The following is a 23940-nucleotide window of genomic DNA, read 5'->3' as shown; positions in this document are numbered from 1 at the left end:
ATTCCTGTTTTGTAAAGACCTTAAGTGGTTCAGATTCAAGTCTGTCATGTATGTTTTATTGCCTTAAAGGGCTTATCCAGGGACAGAAAAACAGAGCTAATTTCTTCCAAAAACAGCACCACCTCTGTCCTCATGTTGTGCGGTATTACAACTTGGCTCCATTCACTTCAACGGAACTGAGCTGCAGAACAACACCCAACCTGAAGACAGAGGTTTTGCGGTTTTGGAAGAAATTAGCTCTATTTTTAATTTTTAATTTTTTTTTTTATCCTCTTTATAAAGGGATACTCTGATGGAAAACATTTTTTTGTTTGTAAATTATATATTGTAAATCTCTATTTAAAAATTTAAATCCTTCCAGTACTTATCAGCTGCTGTATGCACTACAGGAAGTTGTATTTCCTTCTGGAGATCTTTTCAGTCTGTCCACAGTGCTCTCTGCTGACACCTCTGTCCATGTCAGGATCTGTCCAGATCCTGACATGGACAGAGGGGTCAGCAGAGAGCAGTGTGGTCAGACTGAAACAATCTCCAAAAAGAAATACAACTTCCTGTGGTGCATACAGCAGCTGATAAGAGATGTTTGCTATGGGGATTTGCTTGTACTGTTGACATTTCCTGACATGGACAGAGAGGCGTAAGCAGAGAGCACTGTGTCAGACTGAAAAGAATTCCAGAAAGAAATACAACTTCCTCTGCAGCATACAGCAGCTGATAAGTATTGGAAGGATTAAGATTTTTAAATAGAAGTAATTTACAACTCTGTTTAACTTTCTGGCACCAGTTGATTTAAAAAAAAAGTTGTTTTCCACCTTTAAGGATGTCTCCCATTTTTCAAACTCATACTGCACATCATAATTCCAGAGATGGACCACAGCATTTTAAGAAATAAAATCAATTAAAACCTTTATTTGTCATATTAAAGGGAATCTGTCATTAGTGTCACTGGCACTTACCTATTGGTGTGGGCATGTGCTGTGGGTGACACTATTGATAACTAAACTAGCTATCCCTGATGCGTGGTCCCATTTGTCTGTTATCTTCTTTAATCTGGGGGCAGGCTTGGTGCACAGTAGGAGCACGTTGACGTCACCGCTGCTTCCCCAAGCCTGCTCCCAGCCAGACCGAGGGAGTAAGCAGCAGTGGTGATGTCAGCGTGCTCCTGCCGTGCACCAAGCCTGCTCCCAGCCAGACCGAGGGAGTAAGCAGCAGTGGTGATGTCAGCGTGCTCCTGCCGTGCACCAAGCCTGCTCCCAGCCAGACCGAGGGTGTAAGCAGCAGTGGTGATGTCAGCGTGCTCCTGCCGTGCACCAAGCCTGCTCCCAGCCAGACCGAGGGTGTAAGCAGCAGTGGTGATGTCAGCGTGCTCCTGCCGTGCACCAAGCCTGCTCCCAGCCAGACCGAGGGTGTAAGCAGCAGTGGTGATGTCAGCGTGCTCCTGCCGTGCACCAAGCCTGCTCCCAGCCAGACCGAGGGTGTAAGCAGCAGTGGTGATGTCAGCGTGCTCCTGCCGTGCACCAAGCCTGCCCCCAGAATAAGGAAGATAACAGGATAGGTAATTATCGTTATAATCAGTGTTTTTTAACAGATGTATTGATAGGCTTTACAGCAAGCCCCACAGACACAGGCAACAATAGACTAGATCTCTCCCACTGACATGAATTGGAAAGGTTACTGTGCGGCCTTTTTAAAGGGAGGGGGAGGCTGAACTCTGAACATCAGCTATTGTTAATACATGCTTTGTCTTTCTACTGGTGTCCCCTTTCACAGTAATCCTGTGTGTGATAATAAGAACACTGCTGAAAAATGATCTGTACTTAACAGGAAGTCTCAGATTAATATTAGGCCTAGTGGTCAGACTGAAAAATGCAGGATTGTTGCCATTAGTTTTGGCTCCAGATATGTCCTGAATAGGGTGTGAAGTGAACCTTATGGGGAGATTTATCAAAGCCTGTGCAGAGGGAAAATTGCCCAGTTGCCTATAGCAACCAGATGGCTTCTTTCATATTTCACAGGCCTCTAAAAATAAAAGAAGCAATCTGATTGGTTGCTATGAGAAACTGCACCACTCTTTCTTTGAATCTCCCCCTATGAGTTCATGTGTTCTCAGTGGAGAGGTGAGGGGTAAACTGCTACCGGACTCCTATGCTGGCAGCTTATCCCTCAGGCTAAATTTCTACTTTTTTTTTTTTTTTTTTTAAACGCCAAGAAAAATGCCAATTTTGCCATATGGCGTTTTTTTGGGCAAAAAACGCTGCGGACAGATGTTAGCTGTAAATCAATGAGAAATCGCTAAATTCTTTTTCCACTTGGCATTTTTCAGTTTGGTGTTTATTTTAATCCTTTTGGTGTTTTTTCACTCTTTTTTGGCGTTTTTCAGCTCCTTGGCGGTTTTGCAAAATCGCAGCATGTTGAGCCACTGCCGTTTTTTCCCCCTGAAATCGTGGCGTTTTTTCCCATAGAAGTCTATGGGAGTAAAAAAAAAAAACGCCAAGAAAAACGCCATGTGGTTTTTAACTTTGGCATTTGTTCAGGCAGTTTTTACTTTTTTAAATAAAATTTCATAGGGTACCATAAAAAAAATTATAATAAATAAAAAAAGATACAGTAGTGATGGAAAAATTTGTATTTAACAAAATGTATCTTTTTTTATAACAACATTTTTATACATTTTTAAACAGGGATGAATTTATGTGGGCGGGCAGGGCACTAAAAATGTAGCCGGCAATAATAAAAGTGTAGTGTGAGTGTTTTTAACTTTTTTTTTTCTTTTTTTTTTTTTTTTTAGGTGATACTACTACTCCCAGCATGGAACACACACTGTTCCATGATGGGAGTAGTAGTACCTGTACTAACTGACAGATTGCCCCGGGTCCGTTGCGATCCTTCTGTATAATATATAGATGTGGCCAGCCGCTCTTCTACGGTCCCCTGCACTGCCATATATATACACACCTATTCATATTTCCCGCAGAGAGCTGCGATTGGCCAAATGGTTCCAGCCAATTACAGCTCTGTGGGAAATATGAATAGGTGTATATATACACGTCAGTGCAGGGGACCATAGAAGAGCGGCCGCATCTATACATTATGCAGGGGGATCACAGCGGGTATCAGGAGTGACATCCACTGTGATCTTTCCTTAACTGCAGGTACTACAGCTCCCAACATGGAGCAGAGCGTGCTCCATGATGGGAGTAGTAGTACCTGAGGTTAAGGACAGATCACAGCAGGTATCACTCCTGACATTCGCTGTGATCGTCTTATCTATTGCAGAGATGCGGAGCAGCTCTATACAGCACTCACATCTCTGCACTATACTCCAGACAGCGATATGAATAGATCATCACTGATTCATATTTCCCTCTGAGAGCAGTGATTGGCTGTAACCATCCGGCCAATCCCCACTCTGGGCGGAATATGAATGAGTGATGTTCTATTCACATCACCGGCTGGAGTATAGTGCAGAAATGCGAGTGCTGTATAGAGCCGCTCCGCATCTCTGCTATATTATGGACGATCACATCGGGCGATATGTCTATTAGTACAGGTACTACTACTACCATCATGGAACAGTCTGTTCCATGCTGGGAGTAGTAGTACTACCAAAAAATGTCAAAAATAGAGGGGGAAAAAGTGAAACACACTTTATTAAAAATTAATTAAAATTTTGTTATAAAAAAAAAAATACAAATTTTGTTAAATAAATTTTTTTTCCATCACTACTGCATCCTTTTTTTTTTTTTTTTTTTTTTTAATGGTACCCAACAAATTTTGGGTACCAAAAAAAAAAAATTTTAAAAATGCCAAAAGGGGCCAAAAATGCAATTTCCACACAAATTAAAAACGCCAGGAAAAATGCCGGACGCAGGATAGTGCACTGGCGTTTTTTCAGGCGTTTTTTCCAAACCAAAAAATGCAGGACAAAAAAACAAGTAGAAACTTAGCCTCAGAGAACACAAGGATTTGGCACTTGAATCCAAAAAGCAATATCTGTCAGGGAAAAGTCAGGAGACTAACCCATACACATTAAACAGTCAGCAAGACCTGCCAAAGGTTTGGACAGTGTCAAATAATGTGTGGAGGATTAAAACAAAAACTTCCAATATAGATGTAACCAATTGAAATCTATTACACACTACTACTGTCACCAGTCTCCTACCACCCCGTATATAGAGTTGCGTCATGACATCGCAACACCTTACCACCAGTTACTCCACATCACATTGGTTTCTTCTAGGTAGCAATGTACCCTGATAGAGCTTTCATAAAGAGGAAATATATAATATAAAGCTAAATACCGTAAATAATCTTCCTTTTCTGAGGAGGAAGAGTTTCTCGTGGATAAAGCCCTCCATACGTGCCATAACCATAAACTGTATTAGGAATGCCCAATCTGAATTGACCCCCATCACCAATTACGTTTTAATCTGCCTATCCCAATGTAAACATTGAAGACAACTGTCTGGCTGCTGGGTTTTATTTGCACTTAAATGAGTTGGATTTGACTTCTCTGTCTGCTCCTAGAATGATCTGACAGATCCCAATCCACTGCTGGCTGGCTGCACAGAAGGAGGTCTTTAACTTCAATTAGGAATGCGCAGGTCACAAGGTCATGGTGCTAATCACATTTACCACTAACATTTGAGCTTTTTTTTGTTAGGTAGAATGACTGGTGGATAGAGGTGATACCTGTATAGTGGAATCTCTACCCAAGTCATAGATGCATATATTTTTAAGTTGTGTTAAATATTTTGATAACTAAATACAAACATTCCAAAAAGGTAACAAAGTAAAAATAACACCCCAGAAAATAAGTCAGATCTACAGTCCTTGTGGTTCCAATATTGCATTCATGTGACTTCTCCAGACTTTGTCTGAAGTGCCCTACTCCCTCCAGCCTTCTAGCTTATTCACTAGCAGGACAGAAAGCTCCATCAGAACAGAAGGGAATACAAGCACGTTAGATTTTCCCTTGGCAGAGCTAGAACACAAGTGTGTTTGTCTTACCTTGGTAAAATGCCAGGGACAGGCAAAGCAAGCTCCAACATTTCCATAAGCTGCAGGTGGGATGGGGAGACCTCCTGGAGAAATCCATTCTTGCCAAAACTGCAACGAGACTGCCAGGCTTTCATGCCTTTTCCACCATTTCAAATGAATTGACACAAGCAATTGTGAGAGTCAGAGTTGATCAACACAGGAAATGTCATAGCCTGCTCTACAGTGCCTAGAAAACCAGAGAGAACACTGCCCTCTACAGGCCAGAGCTGGGACAGACAGTTTCGTGTATGTGAATGTTGACTGAGGTTTTCTGTGTAAACAGAAGTTCTCTTTACTACACAGCTCAGGCTGCATTCACATCTCGTTTTTGCAATACGATTCCCGTATCCGGGTTCAGTGTAAAAACCACATGGAACCGTATTGCAAACCGTATGTATAGACATGTCATTGAAAACCGTATGCCAAACGTAGCATCCGGTTGTGTACGTTTTGCATCGTTTACGGTTTTATCCATTTTTTTTCCCGTACACAAAACCGTAGTCTACTACAGTTTTAAGTCAGGGTGAAAACCCGGATACAACCTGTATAACCTGTATGTGCGTACGGTTCCATCCGGTTTGCACAATACGGTTTTGCAGTTTGCACATGCGTAGTGCACGCCAAAAGTTTTTTCCACAAACAGAACAAGAAGAACTTTATTTAATTAAGGACAAACATCAAGCCGTATCAGTTTTATTTTTTGAAAAACGTATTAAACCGTATGCAACCGGACATCCTTTTTCAAGCCGTGTACAACCGTATATACCTCTGTATGGTTTTAAACCATATACGGTTTGAAAACGGATGTCCGGCTGCATAAGGTTTAATATGTTTTTTGAAAGAAAAGAAATACAGATATGGTTTTATGTTTGTCCTTAATTAAATAAAGTTCTTCTTGTTCTATTTGTGGGAAGAACTTTCAGCGTGCACTGCGCATGTGCAAACTGCAAAACCATATTGTAAAAACCGGATGGAACCGTAAGCACATACGGTTCTGTACGGTTCCCATTGACCACCATTTTAAAAAAACGTATACGGGTTGTATCCGATTCTTCACCCGGACATGAAACCGTAGTAGACTACGGTTTTATGTACGGGGGAAAAAACGGATAAAACCGTAAATGGTGCAAAACGTACACAACCGGATGCTACATTTGGCATACGGTTTTCAATGACGTCTATACATATGGTTTGCAATACAGTTCCATGTGGTTTTTACACTGAAACCGGATACGGGATCCGTATTGCAAAAACGAGATGTGAATGCAGCCTTACCTCAACCCACTACATTGCATCTGATGTAACACAGTGACATAACCTTGAATATCGCAAGTTAGATGTTGCAAAAGTCATGTCTAGTCAGTGACTATAATGGACATGTTAGTGCAGATTTAGTTATTGAAAGTGAACAAAAATTCTAGCATTTTTTGTAAAAAAATTTCTTTGCCAAAAGACTGGCTTATATGCCATCAGGGTTGGCACCTGGCCGGTATTTTGACCACCCTGCCGGTATTTTTATATTAAAAATATGCAATATTTATCAAACCAATCCTCCAACTCCAGGAATATTGCACCTATATCAGTGTTTCCCAACCAGAGCACCTCCAGTTGTTGCAAAACTACAGCTCCCAGCATGCCCGGACAGCCGTAGGCTGTCCGGGCATGTTGGGAGCTGTAGTTTTGCAACAGCTGGAGTCACCCCAGGTTGGGAAACACTGACATATACTATTATACTACTATATAGTTCAACATTGTGGGAGCTGTAGTTTTGGTTTGGGGCACCTGCTGAGCCACAGGCTGTATCAGGCCATGCTGGGAGTTGTAGGCCATGTTCACACTACGGAATTCTCGCGGAATTCCACGAGCGGAACTCCGCGAGTGGAATTCCGCGGTGTGAACTCAACATCAGTGTGAATGGGTCTCCGCGAGACCCGTTCACACTGCGGAATATCCGCGGCGGACAATTCCGCCGCTGAAATTGTTCCGCGCAAAGAAAGAACATGTTCATTCTTTGCGCGGATTCCGCGAGCACTGCATAGCCGTCAATGGTGACGGCTCAGTGCCCCGCAGCCCTAGCGCCCTGTACCCTCGGCGGCGGCCGCCAGGCGGAACCTCCGCTCGCGGAATTCAGAGAGCGGAGATTCCGTAGTGTGAACGCACCCATAGTTAGTAACTCACCCTAACTCTGGAATTTAATAAAAAGCTATCAAAAAGTCACATCAAAACAAAAATGGTACTGTTAAAATCTACAGATCGGGGCGCAAAAAATGAGCTCCCTCCCATACAGCCCTGCATAAGGAGAAATAAAAAAAGGTTATAGGGGTCAGTATAGGACAACATTCCCCCCCCCCCCCCCCCCCCCCGCATAAATGTATCCTGTGATGTTATGCATATATAATGAATTATGCAAATTAGCATGGCTGGTATTTTTTTGCAAGAAAGGCAGCAACCCTAGCCATGCATCACATTTTTGTCTGTTAGACACTTTCCAGCCCCACAAGGAGGCGTGACTTTGGTAAAAATTGGCATGGCAAAAAGTGAATATCTCTTAATGGTAGGGTCACATATACCGTATATGCAGCGTGTTTCACTTTGCACAAAATCCGCTGCACAGTGGGAAATATGCTGCATTATATCTATTAGCAAAAACTCAGGGCAACCCATCTGCAGCCCTGTGTGTGCAGTGAGGTTTGGAGGCTGGCTGAGCACACTGACCTGACATACGGGCCGGCCTCCGAATCTCACTGCTTACACAGGGCTGCTACTGGGAAGCCCTGTGTGTCTGCTCATAGGAGAATACGCAGCAGGGATTTTGTACAGCTTTAAACATGCTGCGTATAAATGCTAAGCATGACCCTACCCGAAGACGTAATACCAGGAGCCAAAATTGCACCACAGTTCTGGCGCACAATTCTGGTGTCTTTTTTAAGCCGAAAAAAAAAAGGCTGTTTGATGGGGGAGATTTATCAAAACCTGGGCAGAGGAAGAGTGGTGCAGTTGCCCATAGCAACCAATCAGCTCGCTTCTTTCATTTTTAAAGAGGCCTGTGAAAAATGAAAAAAGCAATCTGATTGGTTGCTATGGGTAACTGCACCACTCTTCCTCTACACAGGTTTTGATAAATGTTCCCCCTATATGTCTAAAACTTTCAGGTGTTTTTCTGGCATGTGGAAAGTTTGTCATTTTTGCATTATATGAAACATTTTTTTTTTCCAGAAGTTTTTCATCCTTCTGTTTTGAGCCATAAAATGGTCCAATGATATAGCAGAAACCAGAATACTAGGTTCAAAATCCAAAAGAGTTATCAAAGTGGTGCAGACAGATTTGTTTAGTCCCATATTACACAGTCCCACAATTAGACCAATGGGGGGGGGGTATACAATCTCCCCCATATTTGAAAAACCTGCCCCACTATGCCTCTCATGGCAATGTCCTTTTCAGAGGTTATTTTAGCATATATGTATTCCGATTGATATTGAAAACATAAGTATGAACTTAGCATAAAACTTTATTAAAGGCGTACTCCGCTGCTCAGCGTTTGGAACAAACTGGGAGCTCATGACATCATAGCCCAGCCCCTTCATGATGTCACACCCTGCCCCCTCAATGCAAGTCTACAGGAGGGGGCGAGACGCTGTCACGCCCCCTTCCATAGACTTGCATTGAGGGGGCGGGGCATGATGTCCTGAGGAGGTGGGGCTATGATGTCACGAGCTCCCGACACCTGCTCCAGCGTTCAGAACAGTTTGTTCCAAACTCTGAGCAGCAGAGTACGCTTTCAAATGGATGCTCTTCAGCAACAAGAACAAGATATTGTGAATCAGGCATGTTACGGCAGCCACAAGAGTGAGCCCCCTGCTGCGGCTGGATAGCCCTCCCTGCTCTAGAAGAAAATTTTCCGCTTTAGGTACAGTGCCTGCTTGTAGCAGATGCACAGCAGGAAATATTCAGTACAATGGAACTAAGCTGAAATACCACACACAAAACAAAAAACAGGGCCACCCCTTGTCCCCAGGTTGTGTGTGGTACTACAACTCAGCTGCACCAAGTTTGAAGGGGTACTTCGGTGAATTATTATTATTATTATTATTTTTTAAATCAACAGGTGCCAGAACGTTAAACAGATTTGTAAATGACTACTATTTAAAAATCTTAATCCTTCCAGTACTTATCAGCTGCTGTATACTGCAGAGGAAGTTCTTTTCTTTTAGAATTTCTTTTCTGTCTGACCACAGTGCTCACTGCTGACACCTCTGTCTGTCGCATGGACTGTCAAGAGCAGGAGAAGTTTTCTTTGGGGATTTGCTTCTGCTCTTGACAGTTCCTGAGACAGACAGAGGTGTCAGCAGAGAGCACTGTGGTCAGATAGAAAATAAATTCAAAAAGGAAAGAACTTCCTGTATAGCATACAGCAGCTGAGAAGTACTGGAAGGATTTTTATATAGAATTAATTTACAAATCTGTTTAACTTTCTGGCACCAGTTGATTTAAAAACAAAAAAATAAAAAATAAACTGTTTTTCACTGGAGTACCCCTTTAATGGAACAGAGCTGCAACACCACACACAAACTGAGGACAAAGACAGCACCACCCCTTGTCCCCAGGTTGTGCGTAGTATTACAACTCAGCTCCATCCAGTTCAATAGGACTGAGCTGCAGTGCCATACACAAACTGGGGACAATGAAGGCACTATTTTTGGAAGGAATTAGCTATGTTTTGTTTGTTTTTGTTGAATCCTGAAGAACCGCTTTAAAGAAAACTTGTATTTAGAAATATTTTTTCAACACAACAATATTTTTCACACAAAAGCTGCATGTATTTCCCTACAGCTATCAGGCTTGCCCTTTAGGATCTATTCACACAACAGAATTTCCGCTTGCAGAATTCCGCCTCAAATTAAAGCCCATAGACTTTTATGGGATTCCTCACTTCCATTCACACTTCTGAATTTCTGCAAGCGGGAATTCAGAAGTGTGAATGGGAGTGCGGAATCCCATAAAAGTTAATGGGGGGCATTTATCATTTTAGTGTAAGTGAAGCATTTTTCTACACCTTTTTGTGTGTGCAGATAATGTGTAGGAGCACCAAATGTATTAAATGGCCGCAGAGCATTTGATGCATTTTGTGCAGGTCACATTTTTTTAAATTTCACTCTTCACATACACCATAAAGCAGGGGTCTCAAACTCCCAGCCCGGTATGAAATGTTGCTGTCCTGGCGCTGGGCAGGTAATTTTTTCAGGCATTGAGCCCTGCTTCGGGAAAGCAGCGCTAAATGCCGGAAGACTTTACACAGGTCGGCACACACTGCTACTGTACCTATATCTCCCTGCTGCAGCCTATAATGAGCCTTCCTGGAGGGATGCGTGTGATTGGTGACATCATCACATCCACATGGCAGGACACCGGGACGGTGACATCCTGCACGGCGCATGTAATGATGTCACCTAACGCGCGCATCCCCGCAAAGAAGGCTCGTTTTAGGCTGCAGCAGGGAGATGTAAGTACTGTAGCTGTGAAACTTAACTTGCTTAATTTATTGCCTATCTTCTACAGGGGCATAATTGTTTAAATAGGAGCCCTACCTGCCGGGGGTAATATCTATGTGGGGGCCTGTACACCTATTTGGAACCCCTACCTGATCATCAAGTAGGGCTCCCCAGTAGGTAGACAGGCCCCAATATAGATATTACCCCCATCGATAATGGGGATCATATCCATCTGGGGCCTCTATACATACTTGGGACTCCTACCTGATGGGGATCATATTCATCTGGGGGCCTGTCTGGGGGCATTATATGTGAGGGGCGCATGATGGGGGCATTATATGTAAGAGGCGCATGTGGCCCAGCCTCTACCTCCAGTGGCCCCCAGATAATTTGAATTTGAGACCCCTGCCATAAAGCTAAGCTAAGTTTGGGATGGTGTAGGTTTTTGGTGGTTTTGTGCCTTTTTGGTGGTTTTGCACCTTTTTTTGTGCTTTTTCACAAAAAGGTGCAGTTCATAAAACCCTTCCATATCATGTGTATTGCCAAAATCAGTGGATTGCAACTCAAAATCAGCAGAAACGTGTAACCAAAAGATGAAAAAAAATAAAAAGCGCAAATAAAGGACACTTGCACCAAAATATCGCCAAATATAAACTGAAAAAAATAAAGTGTAAACTGATTGATAAATGCCGGCCTATGGGCTTTAATTTGAGGCCGAATTCCGAAGCTGAAATTCTGCCGTGTGAATGGACCCTTACATTAACGAGTATATGCAGAGCCAAACTTTTGACTTAAAACTGCATCTGCATTTGAAGCCTTCATGTAGTGCAGGAATTGTAACATTAGATCTCAGTAAAATGTCCTAGTACTGACTGTCACTTTTAATGATATTTTAAAAAGAAGAACATTTAGCCTTTGTGCCTTAATATGAAGAGGCTCTTTATGCCCTGGTAAAAGCCTGGAACAAGAATGAAGCTTTCTGCTGTTTGAGGACCGCAATATATTAGAAGAGCTGGTCCTTTTTTGTTTAATAAAATGTCTTTCTTAGACAGACATTTACATATTTACTAACAAAGTAGCTTTTACAAGATCCACAACTTTCATTGACTACATACCTTATATGCATCCCAAACAACCTCACCTGCCAATGTGAATAGACGCCAGACGTAAAAAAATGATTCGGCACTGAATATCGGTAACCATGCAGAGAAGCTTCTAAACTGCTGCTGGAGGATATTTTGGAGCTTTTCCTATCATTGGCCTCTCAATGGGTGAAGAATACAGCCCTGTCCAGACGCTCCTGATTTGTCTAGGCTGTAATGTCTGGTGTTAATATGCCACCTGGGACATGGAAATCTCCAACTTTAATTGCATTGTGTTAATTAAGTTCATTTAGTTGCATTTGAAAGGAGCTCTCCGGCAAAAAGGACACCTGAAAACATATTATTCTATCTCCGCACTCCTGAATGTATGCCACCCACACACAGATTTACTACTACATGCAGTCTAAGTGGAGACACAGCATGTGTTTGATACAACTATATGATGTTATTTGAATTATTATAGGTAAATTCATTAAACGGTGTTATTATTAGAATTTGTTGATCCTCAATTGATGAAAATATTCCCAATCACAATGGTTGATCTGTTATTGAGGATAAAGGATAGGCAACCAGAACATTAAGATAACACAGTGAATTAAAGTAATCTGTGCTATGTTCATAGGGTAGGTCAATAATTAAACTCTTTAGATGAATATCAGTACACTGTTCTGCTGCATCTACAAGGTTCACTGCGTGCTCATAAAGGCAGAAGCATGTTTTCTTTATCGTAGCTTCATTAAATCTAATCATTTTGAAAAATCTATTGAATTGTGAGTAACTGTTCATCACAACAGTGCTTTATGCAGCCAGTCCTGGGATGAATGAACCAGACCTTTAAAGGGGTGCTCTGCTGCTAGACATCTTATCCCCTATCCAAAGGTTAGGGGATAAGATGTCGGATCGTGGGGGTCCCGCTGCTGGGGCCCCCCGCGATCCCCTGCAGCACCCAATGTTCTAGGGTTCTGCCGGGTTCCTGTTGCAGTGGTCGTGACATCACAGCCACGCCCCTTCGTGGTGTCATGCCATGCCCCCTCCATTCATGTCTATGGGAGGGGGCCTGTCGGATGACACGCACCCTCCCATAGACATGAATGGAGGGGATGTGGAGTGACATCACAAAGGGGTGTGGCTGTGATGTCACGATCACGGCCTCATGCTGCGAGCATTCTGAACAAAATGTTCAGAAAGCTGGATCACCGGTGTACCCATTTAAAGGGAACCTGTCACATTAAAAATGCAATCCAATATACAGGCATCATGTTATAGAGCAGATGGAGTTGAAAAATGAAAGCAGTAATCTGTTGCTATGGACAACTGCACCACTCTTATTCTATACTAGGCTTTAATAAATTTACCCTCATATTTGTAAATCTGGACCACTATTCCTCTAATGACAAAATAACTTGTCAGTGTGTAAATCCCTGCTTATTCAGGGCTAAGTAAAGTTAAGTGGGCAGTCACACTTAGGGTTTGACAGCCCTTTATATGTACATTTATACACAAATGGTTGTCAATCACTAAGTAGGACCACCTAATTGACTACTTAACTCAAAATGAGCCCAAGCCCGAAGGACACCAGAAACAAAATTGTAGACCTGCAGCAGGCTGGGAAGACTGAATCTGCAATAGGCAAGCAGCTTGGTGTGAAGAAATCAACTGTGGGAGCAATTGTTAGAAAATGGAGGACATAAAATATCACTGATAATCTTCCTCATTCTGGGGCTCCATGCAGGATCTCACCCTGTGGTGTCAAAATGATCAAGTCATCTAGTGAATGACCTGCAGAGAGTTGGGACCAAAGTAACAAAGGCTACCATCAGTAACACACTATCCCACCAGGGACTGAAATCATGCCAGATGTGTCCCCCTGCTTAAGCCAGTACATGTCCGGGCCTGTCTGAAGTTTTCCAGAGAGCATTTGGATGGTCCAGAAGAGTATTGGGAGAATGTCATATGGTCAGATGCAACCAAAGTAGAACTTTTTGGTAAAAACTCAACTTGTTGTTTTTGGAGGAGAAAGAATGCTGAGTTGCATCCAAAGAACACCATACCTACTGTGAAGCATGGGGTTGGAAATGTCATGCTTTGGGGCTTTTTTTCTGCTAAGGGACCAGGACGACTGATCCCTGTAAATGAAAGAATGAATGGGGCCATGTATTGTGAGATTTTGAGTGAAAACCTCCTTCCATCAGCAAGGGCATTGAAGATGAAACGTGGCTGGGTCTTTCAGGATGACATTGGGGGAGATTTATCAAAACCTGTGCAAAGGAAAAGTTGCCCAGTTGCCCATAGCAACCAATCATCTCGCTTCTTTCATTTTGCAGAGGCCTTGTTAAAATGAAAGAAGCGATCTGATTGATTGCTATGGGCAACTGGGCAACTTTTCCTTTGCACAGGTTTTGATAAATCTCCCCCAATGATACCAAATATCCCTTCAACGAAGGAGTGGCTTCGTAAGAAGCATTTCAAGGTCCTGTAGTGGCCTAGCCAGTCTCCAGGTCTCAACCCTATACAAAACCTTTGGAGGGAGTTGAAAGTCCTTGTTGCTCAGCGACAGCTCCTAAACATCACTGCTCTAGAGGAGATCTACATGGAGGAATGGGCCAAAATACCAGCAACAGTGTGTGAAAACCTCGTGAAGACTTACAGAAAACGTTTGGCCTCTGTCATTGCCAACAAAGGGTATATAATAAAGTACTGAGATTAAATGTATGCAAATACATTCTTTAAAAATTCGGCAATGTGAGATTATATATATATATTTATTATTTTTTTCTCATTATATTGCTCATAGTTGAAGTAAACCTATGATTAAAATTACAGGTGTGGTGAGCTTGTGGGGATGTAGGGTAGGAAGAGTGTAGCTGTGCAGTGATGAAAGGGTGTTGGATTAACCCTTAACTGTTGTGACGCCAGGGTGCGGGTTCTTCCTCTATATTTATATATCCTACTGCCACCCGTTCCAGGAACAATAGGGAGGAATAAAGGTTTGTCCACAAGCGGAGATTTAGTAAACTGGAAATAACTTTACTGCAACGTTTATGCAGGTTAACAGTAGTAACAGTCTTTACAAAGGACAGGACTTTAAGTTCCTCACAGTTGGTTGGGACCGTGTAGGGAATAAGCTCTGAGGCTTGCTTTACGCTGTTCCACTGAATTTAGGGTTTGGTTTTAGGCTCAGTAGTCACGTAGATTTAGGATTAAGTTTAGTTGAACTCACGGTTTGGTATTCGGCTGAAGTGAGCAGGCTTCAGGCCTAGATTTGTTTGGTAGCTTTGCACAGAGCTCCGCTCGCTGTCATATCCCAAGGGAAAGAGCCGGACAAGAGAGCGAGGATTGGGTAACAGCGCCCTTATATGGCAAGTGGCAGACTCATAGCTTATTGGTTCCTACCATCTGTCAGTCCTTTCACAAAGCATTGTGGTACATCATGTGACCCACTCATGTGACCTGGAAGGTCCTTAAGCTTAACCTAACAGTAGGCTTAGTAGTCATGTGACCTAAGGTCCTGGAAGTACTATACATATATATAAATTATATACAAATTATATACACCAAACACATAAAATTAAAGAAGGAAGAGGTGACCAGGGGCTATCCCACTAGGAAGACCCTACCGGTACGCAGGAACTCTGACTTTGGGGACTTACCACACAAGGAACGGTACAACGTACGGTACCGGGACACCACACATGCCTCTCTCATCTTTTTAACCCCTTAAGGACACATGACGTACTGGAACGTCATGTGTCCGCTCCCAATCTATAACGCGGGGCCACCGCGTGGCCGGGATCCGTGGCTAATAGCGCGCGGCATTGATCGTGGCATTGACGCGTCTAAAGTGAAAGTGAAAGTATGCTGGTTAGCTCAGTGGGCTGTTCGGGATAGCCGCGGCGAAATCGCGGCATCCCGAACAGCTTACAGGACAGCAGGAGGGTCCCTACCTGCCTCCTCGCAGTCCGATCGCTGAATGTCTGCTCAGTGCCTGATATCCAGGCATGAGCAGTCAAGCGGCAGAATCATCGATCACTGGTTTCCTATGAGAAATCAGTGATCAATGTAAAAGATCAGTGTGTGCAGTGTTATAGGTCCCTATGGGAGCTATAACACTGCCAAAAAAAGTGAAAAAAAAAAGTGAATAAAGATCATTTAACCCCTTCCCTATTAAAAGTTTGAATCACCCCCCTTTTCCCATAAAAAAAAAACTGTGTAAATAAAAATAAACATATATGATATCGCCGCGTGCGGAAATGTCCGAATTATAAAAATATATTGTTAATGAAACCGCACGGTCAATGGCGTACGCGCAAAAAAATTCCAAAGTCCAAAAATGTGCATTTTTGGTCACTTTTTATATCATGAAAAAAAGAATAAAGTCCTATCAATGCAAAAATAGTAGCACTAAAAACTTCAGATCACGGCGCAAAAAATTAGCCCTCATATGGCCCCATATGCACAAAAATAAAAAAAGTTATAAGGGTCAGAAGATAACAATTTTAAACGTATTAATTTTCCTGCATGTAGTTATGATTTTTTCCAGAAGTCGACAAAATCAAACCTATATAAGTAGGGTATCATTTTAATCCTATGGACTTACAGAATAAAGATAAGGTGTCATTTTTACCGAAAAATGTACTACGTAGAAACAGAAGTCCTCAAAATTTACAAAACAGCGTTTTTTTTTTTCAATTTTGTCTCACAATGATTTTTTTTTCCATTTCGCAGTAGATTTTTGGGCAAAATGACGGACGTCATTACAAAGTAGAATTGGTGGCGCAAAAAATATGCCATCATATGGATTTTTAGGTGCAAAATTGAAAGAGTTATGATTTTTTAAAGGCAAGGAGGAAAAAACGAAAATGCAAAAACGGAAAAACCCTCGGTCCTTAAGGGGTTAAGTGGGAGAGCTTGCACAATTCGTGGCTGACTGAATACTTTTTTTGCCTCACTGTTTATTGGCATTAGGAGACCACCTTTGACAGTAGAATGAACAAAATTAAATAATTTTTCTTTGCCAGGGATGACACTCTGAACATTGTAGCTAACGCTTTAAGTTCAAACAAATATGTTTTATCTCTTCCTTTGAACACTGTGTTGTCTTTAGTTTAGGTCTTTATGAATCCCAATGGTGTGTCCATGACTGCCATCCAACTTTTTTTGTATTCATTGTCTTCTTCCTTTCTTTCTGACGATTCTGAACATCAGTTTTCATGTTGATTTAATTGGATCTAATAATATGTCCAGAGGAAAATGGCTACAGAATGGCTGCTTGTGCCTAACAGTGCAAACTTAAAGGGCTATTTAAATCATATGCATCTATGTGGTATTCACAGGATATGCAATAAATGTCTGATAGATGCAAGTCCTACTTCCCTATCTTCAGAATGGACAATCCAGTTCAGGAGATAGGTTCAAGTCCTAAGGGGTAGGAGATCAAAGGGAGCTATCATCAGATTTTGCTATATATAATGCATGGCAATGCATTATACTGTACATGGTAAAATCTTCTTCCTTACTATTCCCGGCAGTGATGGTGAAGATATGAAGTTTGAAAGGTGTCCACCACTGTGTCCTTAAGTAGTTCCCTAGGTGGGAGCCATCTTCTTCTAGTTCTGGCTGCTTGGGCTGTAATCATGCCCCCTCGGCATGATTGACAGCTCTGTCACGGCCCGCTTCATTGATCTGCTCCGTTTGCTTAGTGAGTTATTATGAGGACTGTCAATCACGCTGAGAGGGCATGATTATATCCCAGGAAGGCAGGACTGGAAGAGGATGGCTCCTGCCCAGGGGACTACCTACGGGTCGGCAGGTGACACCTTTTAAGTTCCACCATATCTTCACCATTGCTGCCGGAAGGATTGTCTCCCAGACATAGTAAGGAAGAAGATTTTACCATATATAATGTGTTGCCATGCACTATATATGGTAAAATCCAATGACACTTTCCTACAAAGGCAAATCCATTGGATATACCATGCATGTGTCACGATGCCGGCTGGCAGGAGGTGGATCCTCTGTGCCAGAGAGGGATTGGCGAGGACCGTGCTAGTGGACCGGTTCTAAGTCACTACTGGTTTTCACCAGAGCCCGCCGCAAAGCGGGATGGTCTTGCTGCGGCGGTAGTGACCAGGTCGTATCCACTAGCAACGGCTCAACCTCTCTGACTGCTGAAGATAGGCGCGGTACAAGGGAGTAGACAGAAGCAAGGTCGGACGTAGCAGAAGGTCGGGGGCAGGCGGCAAGGTTCGTAGTCAGGGTGGATAGCAGAAGTTCAGGTACACAGGCTTTGGACACACTAAACGCTTTCACTGGCACAAGGCAACAAGATCCGGCAAGGGAGTGCAAGGGAGGAGATCAGATATAGCCAGGGAGCAGGTGGAAGCCAATTAAGCTAATTGGGCCAGGCACCAATCATTGGTGCACTGGCCCTTTAAGTCTCAGGGAGCTGGCGCGCGCGCGCCCTAGAGAGCGGAGCCGCGCGCGCCAGCACATGACAGCAGGGGACGGGAACGGGTAAGTGACCTGGGATGCGATTCGCGAGCGGGCGCGTCCCGCTGTGCGAATCGCATCCCCGACGGCCATGACAGTGCAGCGCTCCCGGTCAGCGGGACCGACCGGGGCGCTGCGGAGAGAGAGACGCCGTACGCGCTCCGGGGAGGAGCGGGGACCCGGAGCGCTAGGCGTAACAGTACCCCCCCCCTTAGGTCTCCCCTTCTCTTTGTCCGGTAACTGCCTCCCCTGGGATGAGGACACCGGGAAAGGATGGAGGGATTCCTCAACGGCAGGCAGTACAGCAGGAGTGGGAATGGGGAGGGAGGGCAGAGGGCGAGGCCTAGCACGGGGCAGTGTGACACCAGGACGAGGGCCATGAGGAGGCACCGAGGCTTGCCTGACTGGACTGGGAGGGGGGGAGAGGCACTTCTTATGGCAGGCAGAGTCCATAAAGACCTTAGGGAGACCGGATACAGGGGGAACCACAGGGTCGCGGCAGGGAGTACTGGGAACCGGTTTAAGGCAGTCCTTGAAGCAAGAGGTACCCCAGCTCTTGATCTCCCCTGTGGACCAATCCAGGGTTGGGGAATGGTGTTGAAGCCAGGGTAGTCCAAGGAGAATTTCGGAAGTGCAATTGGAGAGGACCAAAAACTCAATTTTTTCGTGATGAGTTCCGATGCACATTAGGAGGGGCTCCGTGCGGTAACGCACGGTGCAATCCAACCTGGCTCCGTTGACCGCGGAAATGTGGAGTGGCTTGACGAGACGGGTCACCGGGATGCGGAATTTATTCACCAAGGACTCCCGAATAAAATTCCCAGAGGCACCAGAGTCCAGGCAGGCCACGGCTGAGAGGGAAGAGCTGGCTGAAGGAGAAATCCGTACAGACACCGTGAGACGTGGAGAAGCCGACTTAGCATCAAGAGAAGCCACACCCACGAGAGCTGGGTGCGAGCGTGCGTTTCCCAGACGTGGAGGACGGATAGGGCAATCCACCAAAAAATGTTCGGTACTGGCACAGTACAGACAAAGATTCTCTTCCCTACGGCGATTCCTCTCTTCCAGGGTCAGGCGAGACCGATCCACTTGCATGGCCTCCTCGGCGGGAGGCCTAGGCGCAGATTGCAATGGAGACTGTGGGAGAGGTGTCCAGAGATCTAAGTCTTTTTCCTGGCGGAGCTCTTGATGCCTCTCAGAAAAACGCATGTCAATGCGAGTGGCTAGATGAATGAGTTCATGCAGGTTAGCAGGAGTTTCTCGTGCGGCCAGAACATCTTTAATGTTGCTGGATAGGCCTTTTTTAAAGGTCGCGCAGAGGGCCTCATTATTCCAGGATAGTTCAGAAGCAAGAGTACGGAATTGTATGGCGTACTCGCCAACGGAAGAATTACCCTGGACCAGGTTCAGCAGGGCAGTCTCAGCAGAAGAGGCTCGGGCAGGTTCCTCAAAGACACTTCGAATTTCCGAGAAGAAGGAGTGTACAGAGGCAGTGACGGGGTCATTGCGGTCCCAGAGCGGTGTGGCCCATGACAGGGCTTTTCCAGACAGAAGGCTGACTACGAAAGCCACCTTAGACCTTTCAGTAGGAAACTGGTCCGACATCATCTCCAAGTGCAGGGAACATTGCGAAAGAAAGCCACGGCAAAACTTAGAGTCCCCATTAAATTTGTCCGGCAAGGACAGGCGGAGGCTAGGAGTGGCCACTCGCTGCGGAAGGGGTGCAGGAGCTGGCGGAGGAGATGGTTGCTGCTGTAGCAGAGGCAGAAGTTGCGACTGAAGTTGCTGCACCATGGTGGACACTTCCGACAGCTGGTGGGTTAGATGGGCGATCTGTCGGGATTGCTGGGCGACCACCGTGGTGATATCAGAGATATAAGGCAGAGGAACCTCAGCGGGATCCATGGCCGGATCTACTGTCACGATGCCGGCTGGCAGGAGGTGGATCCTCTGTGCCAGAGAGGGATTGGCGAGGACCGTGCTAGTGGACCGGTTCTAAGTCACTACTGGTTTTCACCAGAGCCCGCCGCAAAGCGGGATGGTCTTGCTGCGGCGGTAGTGACCAGGTCGTATCCACTAGCAACGGCTCAACCTCTCTGACTGCTGAAGATAGGCACGGTACAAGGGAGTAGACAGAAGCAAGGTCGGACGTAGCAGAAGGTCGGGGGCAGGCGGCAAGGTTCGTAGTCAGGGTGGATAGCAGAAGTTCAGGTACACAGGCTTTGGACACACTAAACGCTTTCACTGGCACAAGGCAACAAGATCCGGCAAGGGAGTGCAAGGGAGGAGATCAGATATAGCCAGGGAGCAGGTGGAAGCCAATTAAGCTAATTGGGCCAGGCACCAATCATTGGTGCACTGGCCCTTTAAGTCTCAGGGAGCTGGCGCGCGCGCGCCCTAGAGAGCGGAGCCGCGCGCGCCAGCACATGACAGCAGGGGACGGGAACGGGTAAGTGACCTGGGATGCGATTCGCAAGCGGGCGCGTCCCGCTGTGCGAATCGCATCCCCGACGGCCATGACAGTGCAGCGCTCCCGGTCAGCGGGACCGACCGGGGCGCTGCGGAGAGAGAGATGCCGTACGCGCTCCGGGGAGGAGCGGGGACCCGGAGCGCTAGGCGTAACAGCATGTCTAACATTAAACCCTTTAAAACTGCACTGTAAAGCCTAGGCAACAATACATTTTATTTTGGACACATTATTAGGGATATTCCTATCTCCTACATTCATGGCAAATTTTTAAGATAAATTATCACTATATAATAGGTGGCAACCGGCCTCTCTGGACTACCACCAATGTTGAGAATGAAGGGACAACATTGCTGAGTAGGCACGGATTAATAAAAACATGGTCTAATGGTTATGAGGCAATAGATGCAGACCTGGATGTCGACAATGATTTTTATGTAATGTATCCATATTTTGCATAGTAATTTAATATTGTAACTCACTGCCTTCTATGAAAGTGGCAGATTCAGAGAAAAGGGAATGTATATGAGTGTCTTGTGTCCATGCAATGTTCGATAGCTGCACAATGTTGGTTATTCCAGCCATTGGTTCATTTCACCTCCATTTGTGAGCTTGTTTAGATATCTATACACCCCCGTAACTCTGTATAGTTATCGAGATGAGCTCTATAACGGAATAATTTCTATGATACAAAAATCAGTTATGTCTCCGTTTCTGTTTTGCCAAATAGGATGTATACCTGTAAAAAGGACATCCATTTTAAAGACTCTGCTTTTCCTTTTTTTTTAGGCTACAACAGTAGTTTATGTGACCATCTTGGATGAAAATGACAATGTCCCCACATTTGAGAGACTGCTGTATGAAGTAACTTTGGATGAGGGTCCTATGACACTTAACGCTGTCATAATCACAACTACAGCTGTGGATCGTGATGAAGGTCTTAATGGAACTATTACCTATAACATAATAAGTGGCAACCTTCTGGACACATTTACTATAAATAATTCCACGGTAAGATCTAAACAGTAAACACTGTCAAATATAAGAACATATTTTTAAAGTGGGAAAAATTACATTGTTTTGACTAAGATAAATCTCCACATTCCTGCAACTTTCATTCATTTTATTAAACAAGATGAATATATTACTGTGTTTTATAATGTACATGTATTACAGAAATAGCTTTTCTTGTGGTTCAACAAGAATCTTAGCTTTTATAGTGAAAATCTCTGCAATGAGCAGGTAGGAGAGAAGTAGATGCAGTTTTGCTGAACGGTGTTTCCTGTATTGGCTTCCGCTGTTATTTTGAAAGAGAAAAACATTTATGCGTAAACAGTGTAAATGTTAATAGAAAATATTCATCTAAAGAGCAACAAGTCTAAAAGTTTAATGACTGGAGCATTAGTTTTTTGTTACTCCCTCTCAGTCACATTAAAACGCACTGAAAATACCCTCCTAGAAGTGTAACTTCTTGGTGACGTAACTAATTTTAGCTTCAAAGACCAGTGACATCCCCCCCCCTCTGTATTCAAGCAGTTCTAACTTTATATTCTATTTTTCTTCAATGTAACTGTATGAGACCTTGAATTTTGCATGAAATCTAGTTTTTATAGCAACCATTCTAGGACACAGAATATGTTTTACATAACTAAGAGAGTAAATAAAAAAACAGCAATTTAGTTTTTTGGGGATTTATTGTTATGAAATTCACCCTGCAGTGTAAATAACATGATCACTTTATCTTCCGGGTCTGCACGGTTACACAAATTTATATAGATTTTTTGTTATTTGTCCTTGTGTCAGCACCTTCCATAAATTTTTTTTTTTTTTTTGCTTACGGTTTTTATTGGTAACATTTTGGGTTACACAGGAGTTTTGGATTACTTTTATCCCTTTTATTTATTTTTTGTTAGATGACATGAAGGGAAAACAGCTATTCTGGCATGTTTTTTATTTAAGCAGGGCCGGATTAACGTAGGGGCGGATGGAGCGGCAGCTCCATGCCCCTGCGTTAAAATAGGCCCGGTGGCCCGCACAAACGGCCTGCACAGACCAACCGGCACCCGTGACAATCAATCCTCAAACTCACTTACCCCGCCCTCCTCCCCCAGTCTCCGGTTGGCCGGCCCGAGTCTGATGAGGGACGTCGCGCATGTGACGTCCCTCCGCAGACCCGTTCAGGACGTCAGTGACGTCACTCGTCAGGGTCGCCAGAGAGGAGAAGCGCAGCGCAGGATGGGTAAGTATGTCTATATGTGTGTGTGTGTGTGTCTGTGTGTGTGTGTGTGTGTGTGTATATGTGGGGGGGGGGGAAGACAATGCTACCTAATGTGGGGGGCCTGCTACTACCTAATGTGGGGAACTTGCTAATACCTAATATGGGGAACCTGCTACTACCTAATGTGGGGAGCCTGCTACTACCTAATGTGGGGAACCTACTACTACCTAATGTGGGGAGCCTGCTACTACCTAATGTGGGGAACCTGCTACTACCTAATGTGGGGAACCTGCTACTACCTAATGTGGGGAACCTGTTACTACTTAATATGGGGGAACCTGCTACTACCTAATGTGGTGAGCCTGCTACTACTCAATGTGGGGAACATGCTACTACCTAATGTGGGGAAACTGCTACTACCTAATGTGGGGAACCTGCCACTACCTAATGTAGGGAGCCTGCTACTACCTAATGTGGGGAGCCTGCTACTACCTAATGTGGGGAGCCTGCTACTACTCAATGTGGGGAACATGCTACTACCTAATGTGGGGAACCTGCTACTACCTAAAGTGGGGAGCCTGCTACTACCTAATGTGGGGAACCTGCTACTACCTAATGTGGGGAGCCAGCTACTACCTAATGTGGGGAAACTGCTACAACCTAATGTAGGGAACCTGCTACTACCTAATGTGGGGAAACTGCTACTACCTAATGTAGGGAAACTGCTACTACCTAATGTGGGGAAACTGCTACTACCTAATGTGGGGAAACTGCTCCCTACCTACCTAATGTGGGGAACATGCTACCTACCTAATGTGGGGAAACCATTACCATCCTAATGTGGGGAAACACTGCCTTCCTAGTGTGGGGAACTGCTACCTTCCTAATGTGGGGAAACTGCTACCTTCCTAATGTGGGGAAACTGCTGCCTGCCTAATGCTCCCCCCCCCAGAAGTAGCACCCCCATCATCCATAAGCTCATGCTATTACCACACAGGGGTAGGGGGAATGGGGGGGGGTTGCTGGTAGATGATGGGGTGCTACTTCTGGTGGGGGGATGTTGCTGGTGGATGATGAGGGGCGCATGATGGCATTATATATAAGGGGCGCATAATGGGGGCATTATATGTAAGG

General features: G+C 44.4%; 2 protein-coding genes across 5 annotated transcripts in view; one reads left to right on the top strand and one right to left on the bottom strand.

The window, feature by feature from the left end:
• VSIR (V-set immunoregulatory receptor) overlaps positions 1–11769 on the bottom strand; it is a 58983-nt gene extending 47214 nt beyond the window's left edge. The window contains exons 1-2 of one of the 2 annotated variants that reach the window (XM_056530715.1): positions 11645–11769; positions 5011–5109 (exon numbers count right to left, since the gene is read on the bottom strand). In XM_056530715.1, coding sequence (XP_056386690.1) covers positions 5011–5098 — 88 coding nt within the window. In that variant the 5' untranslated portion in view covers positions 5099–5109; positions 11645–11769. Of the gene's footprint in view, positions 1–5010; positions 5184–11644 lie in introns of those variants that run through there. The other variant, XM_056530714.1, reaches the window with a different exon arrangement.
• CDH23 (cadherin related 23) overlaps positions 1–23940 on the top strand; it is a 1135250-nt gene that overhangs the window by 970315 nt on the left and 140995 nt on the right. For all 3 annotated transcript variants that reach the window (XM_056530710.1, XM_056530713.1, XM_056530711.1), the window contains one exon: positions 21378–21599. In XM_056530710.1, the coding sequence (XP_056386685.1) occupies positions 21378–21599 (222 nt within the window). The remainder of the gene's footprint in view (positions 1–21377; positions 21600–23940) is intronic.

This window comes from Hyla sarda, chromosome 7 (assembly GCF_029499605.1).
Source record: "Hyla sarda isolate aHylSar1 chromosome 7, aHylSar1.hap1, whole genome shotgun sequence".
In the NCBI taxonomy this organism is placed as follows: Eukaryota; Metazoa; Chordata; class Amphibia; order Anura; family Hylidae; genus Hyla; species Hyla sarda.
Note: the sequence above shows the minus strand (reverse complement) of the source record. Positions and strands in the feature narration are given on the sequence as shown.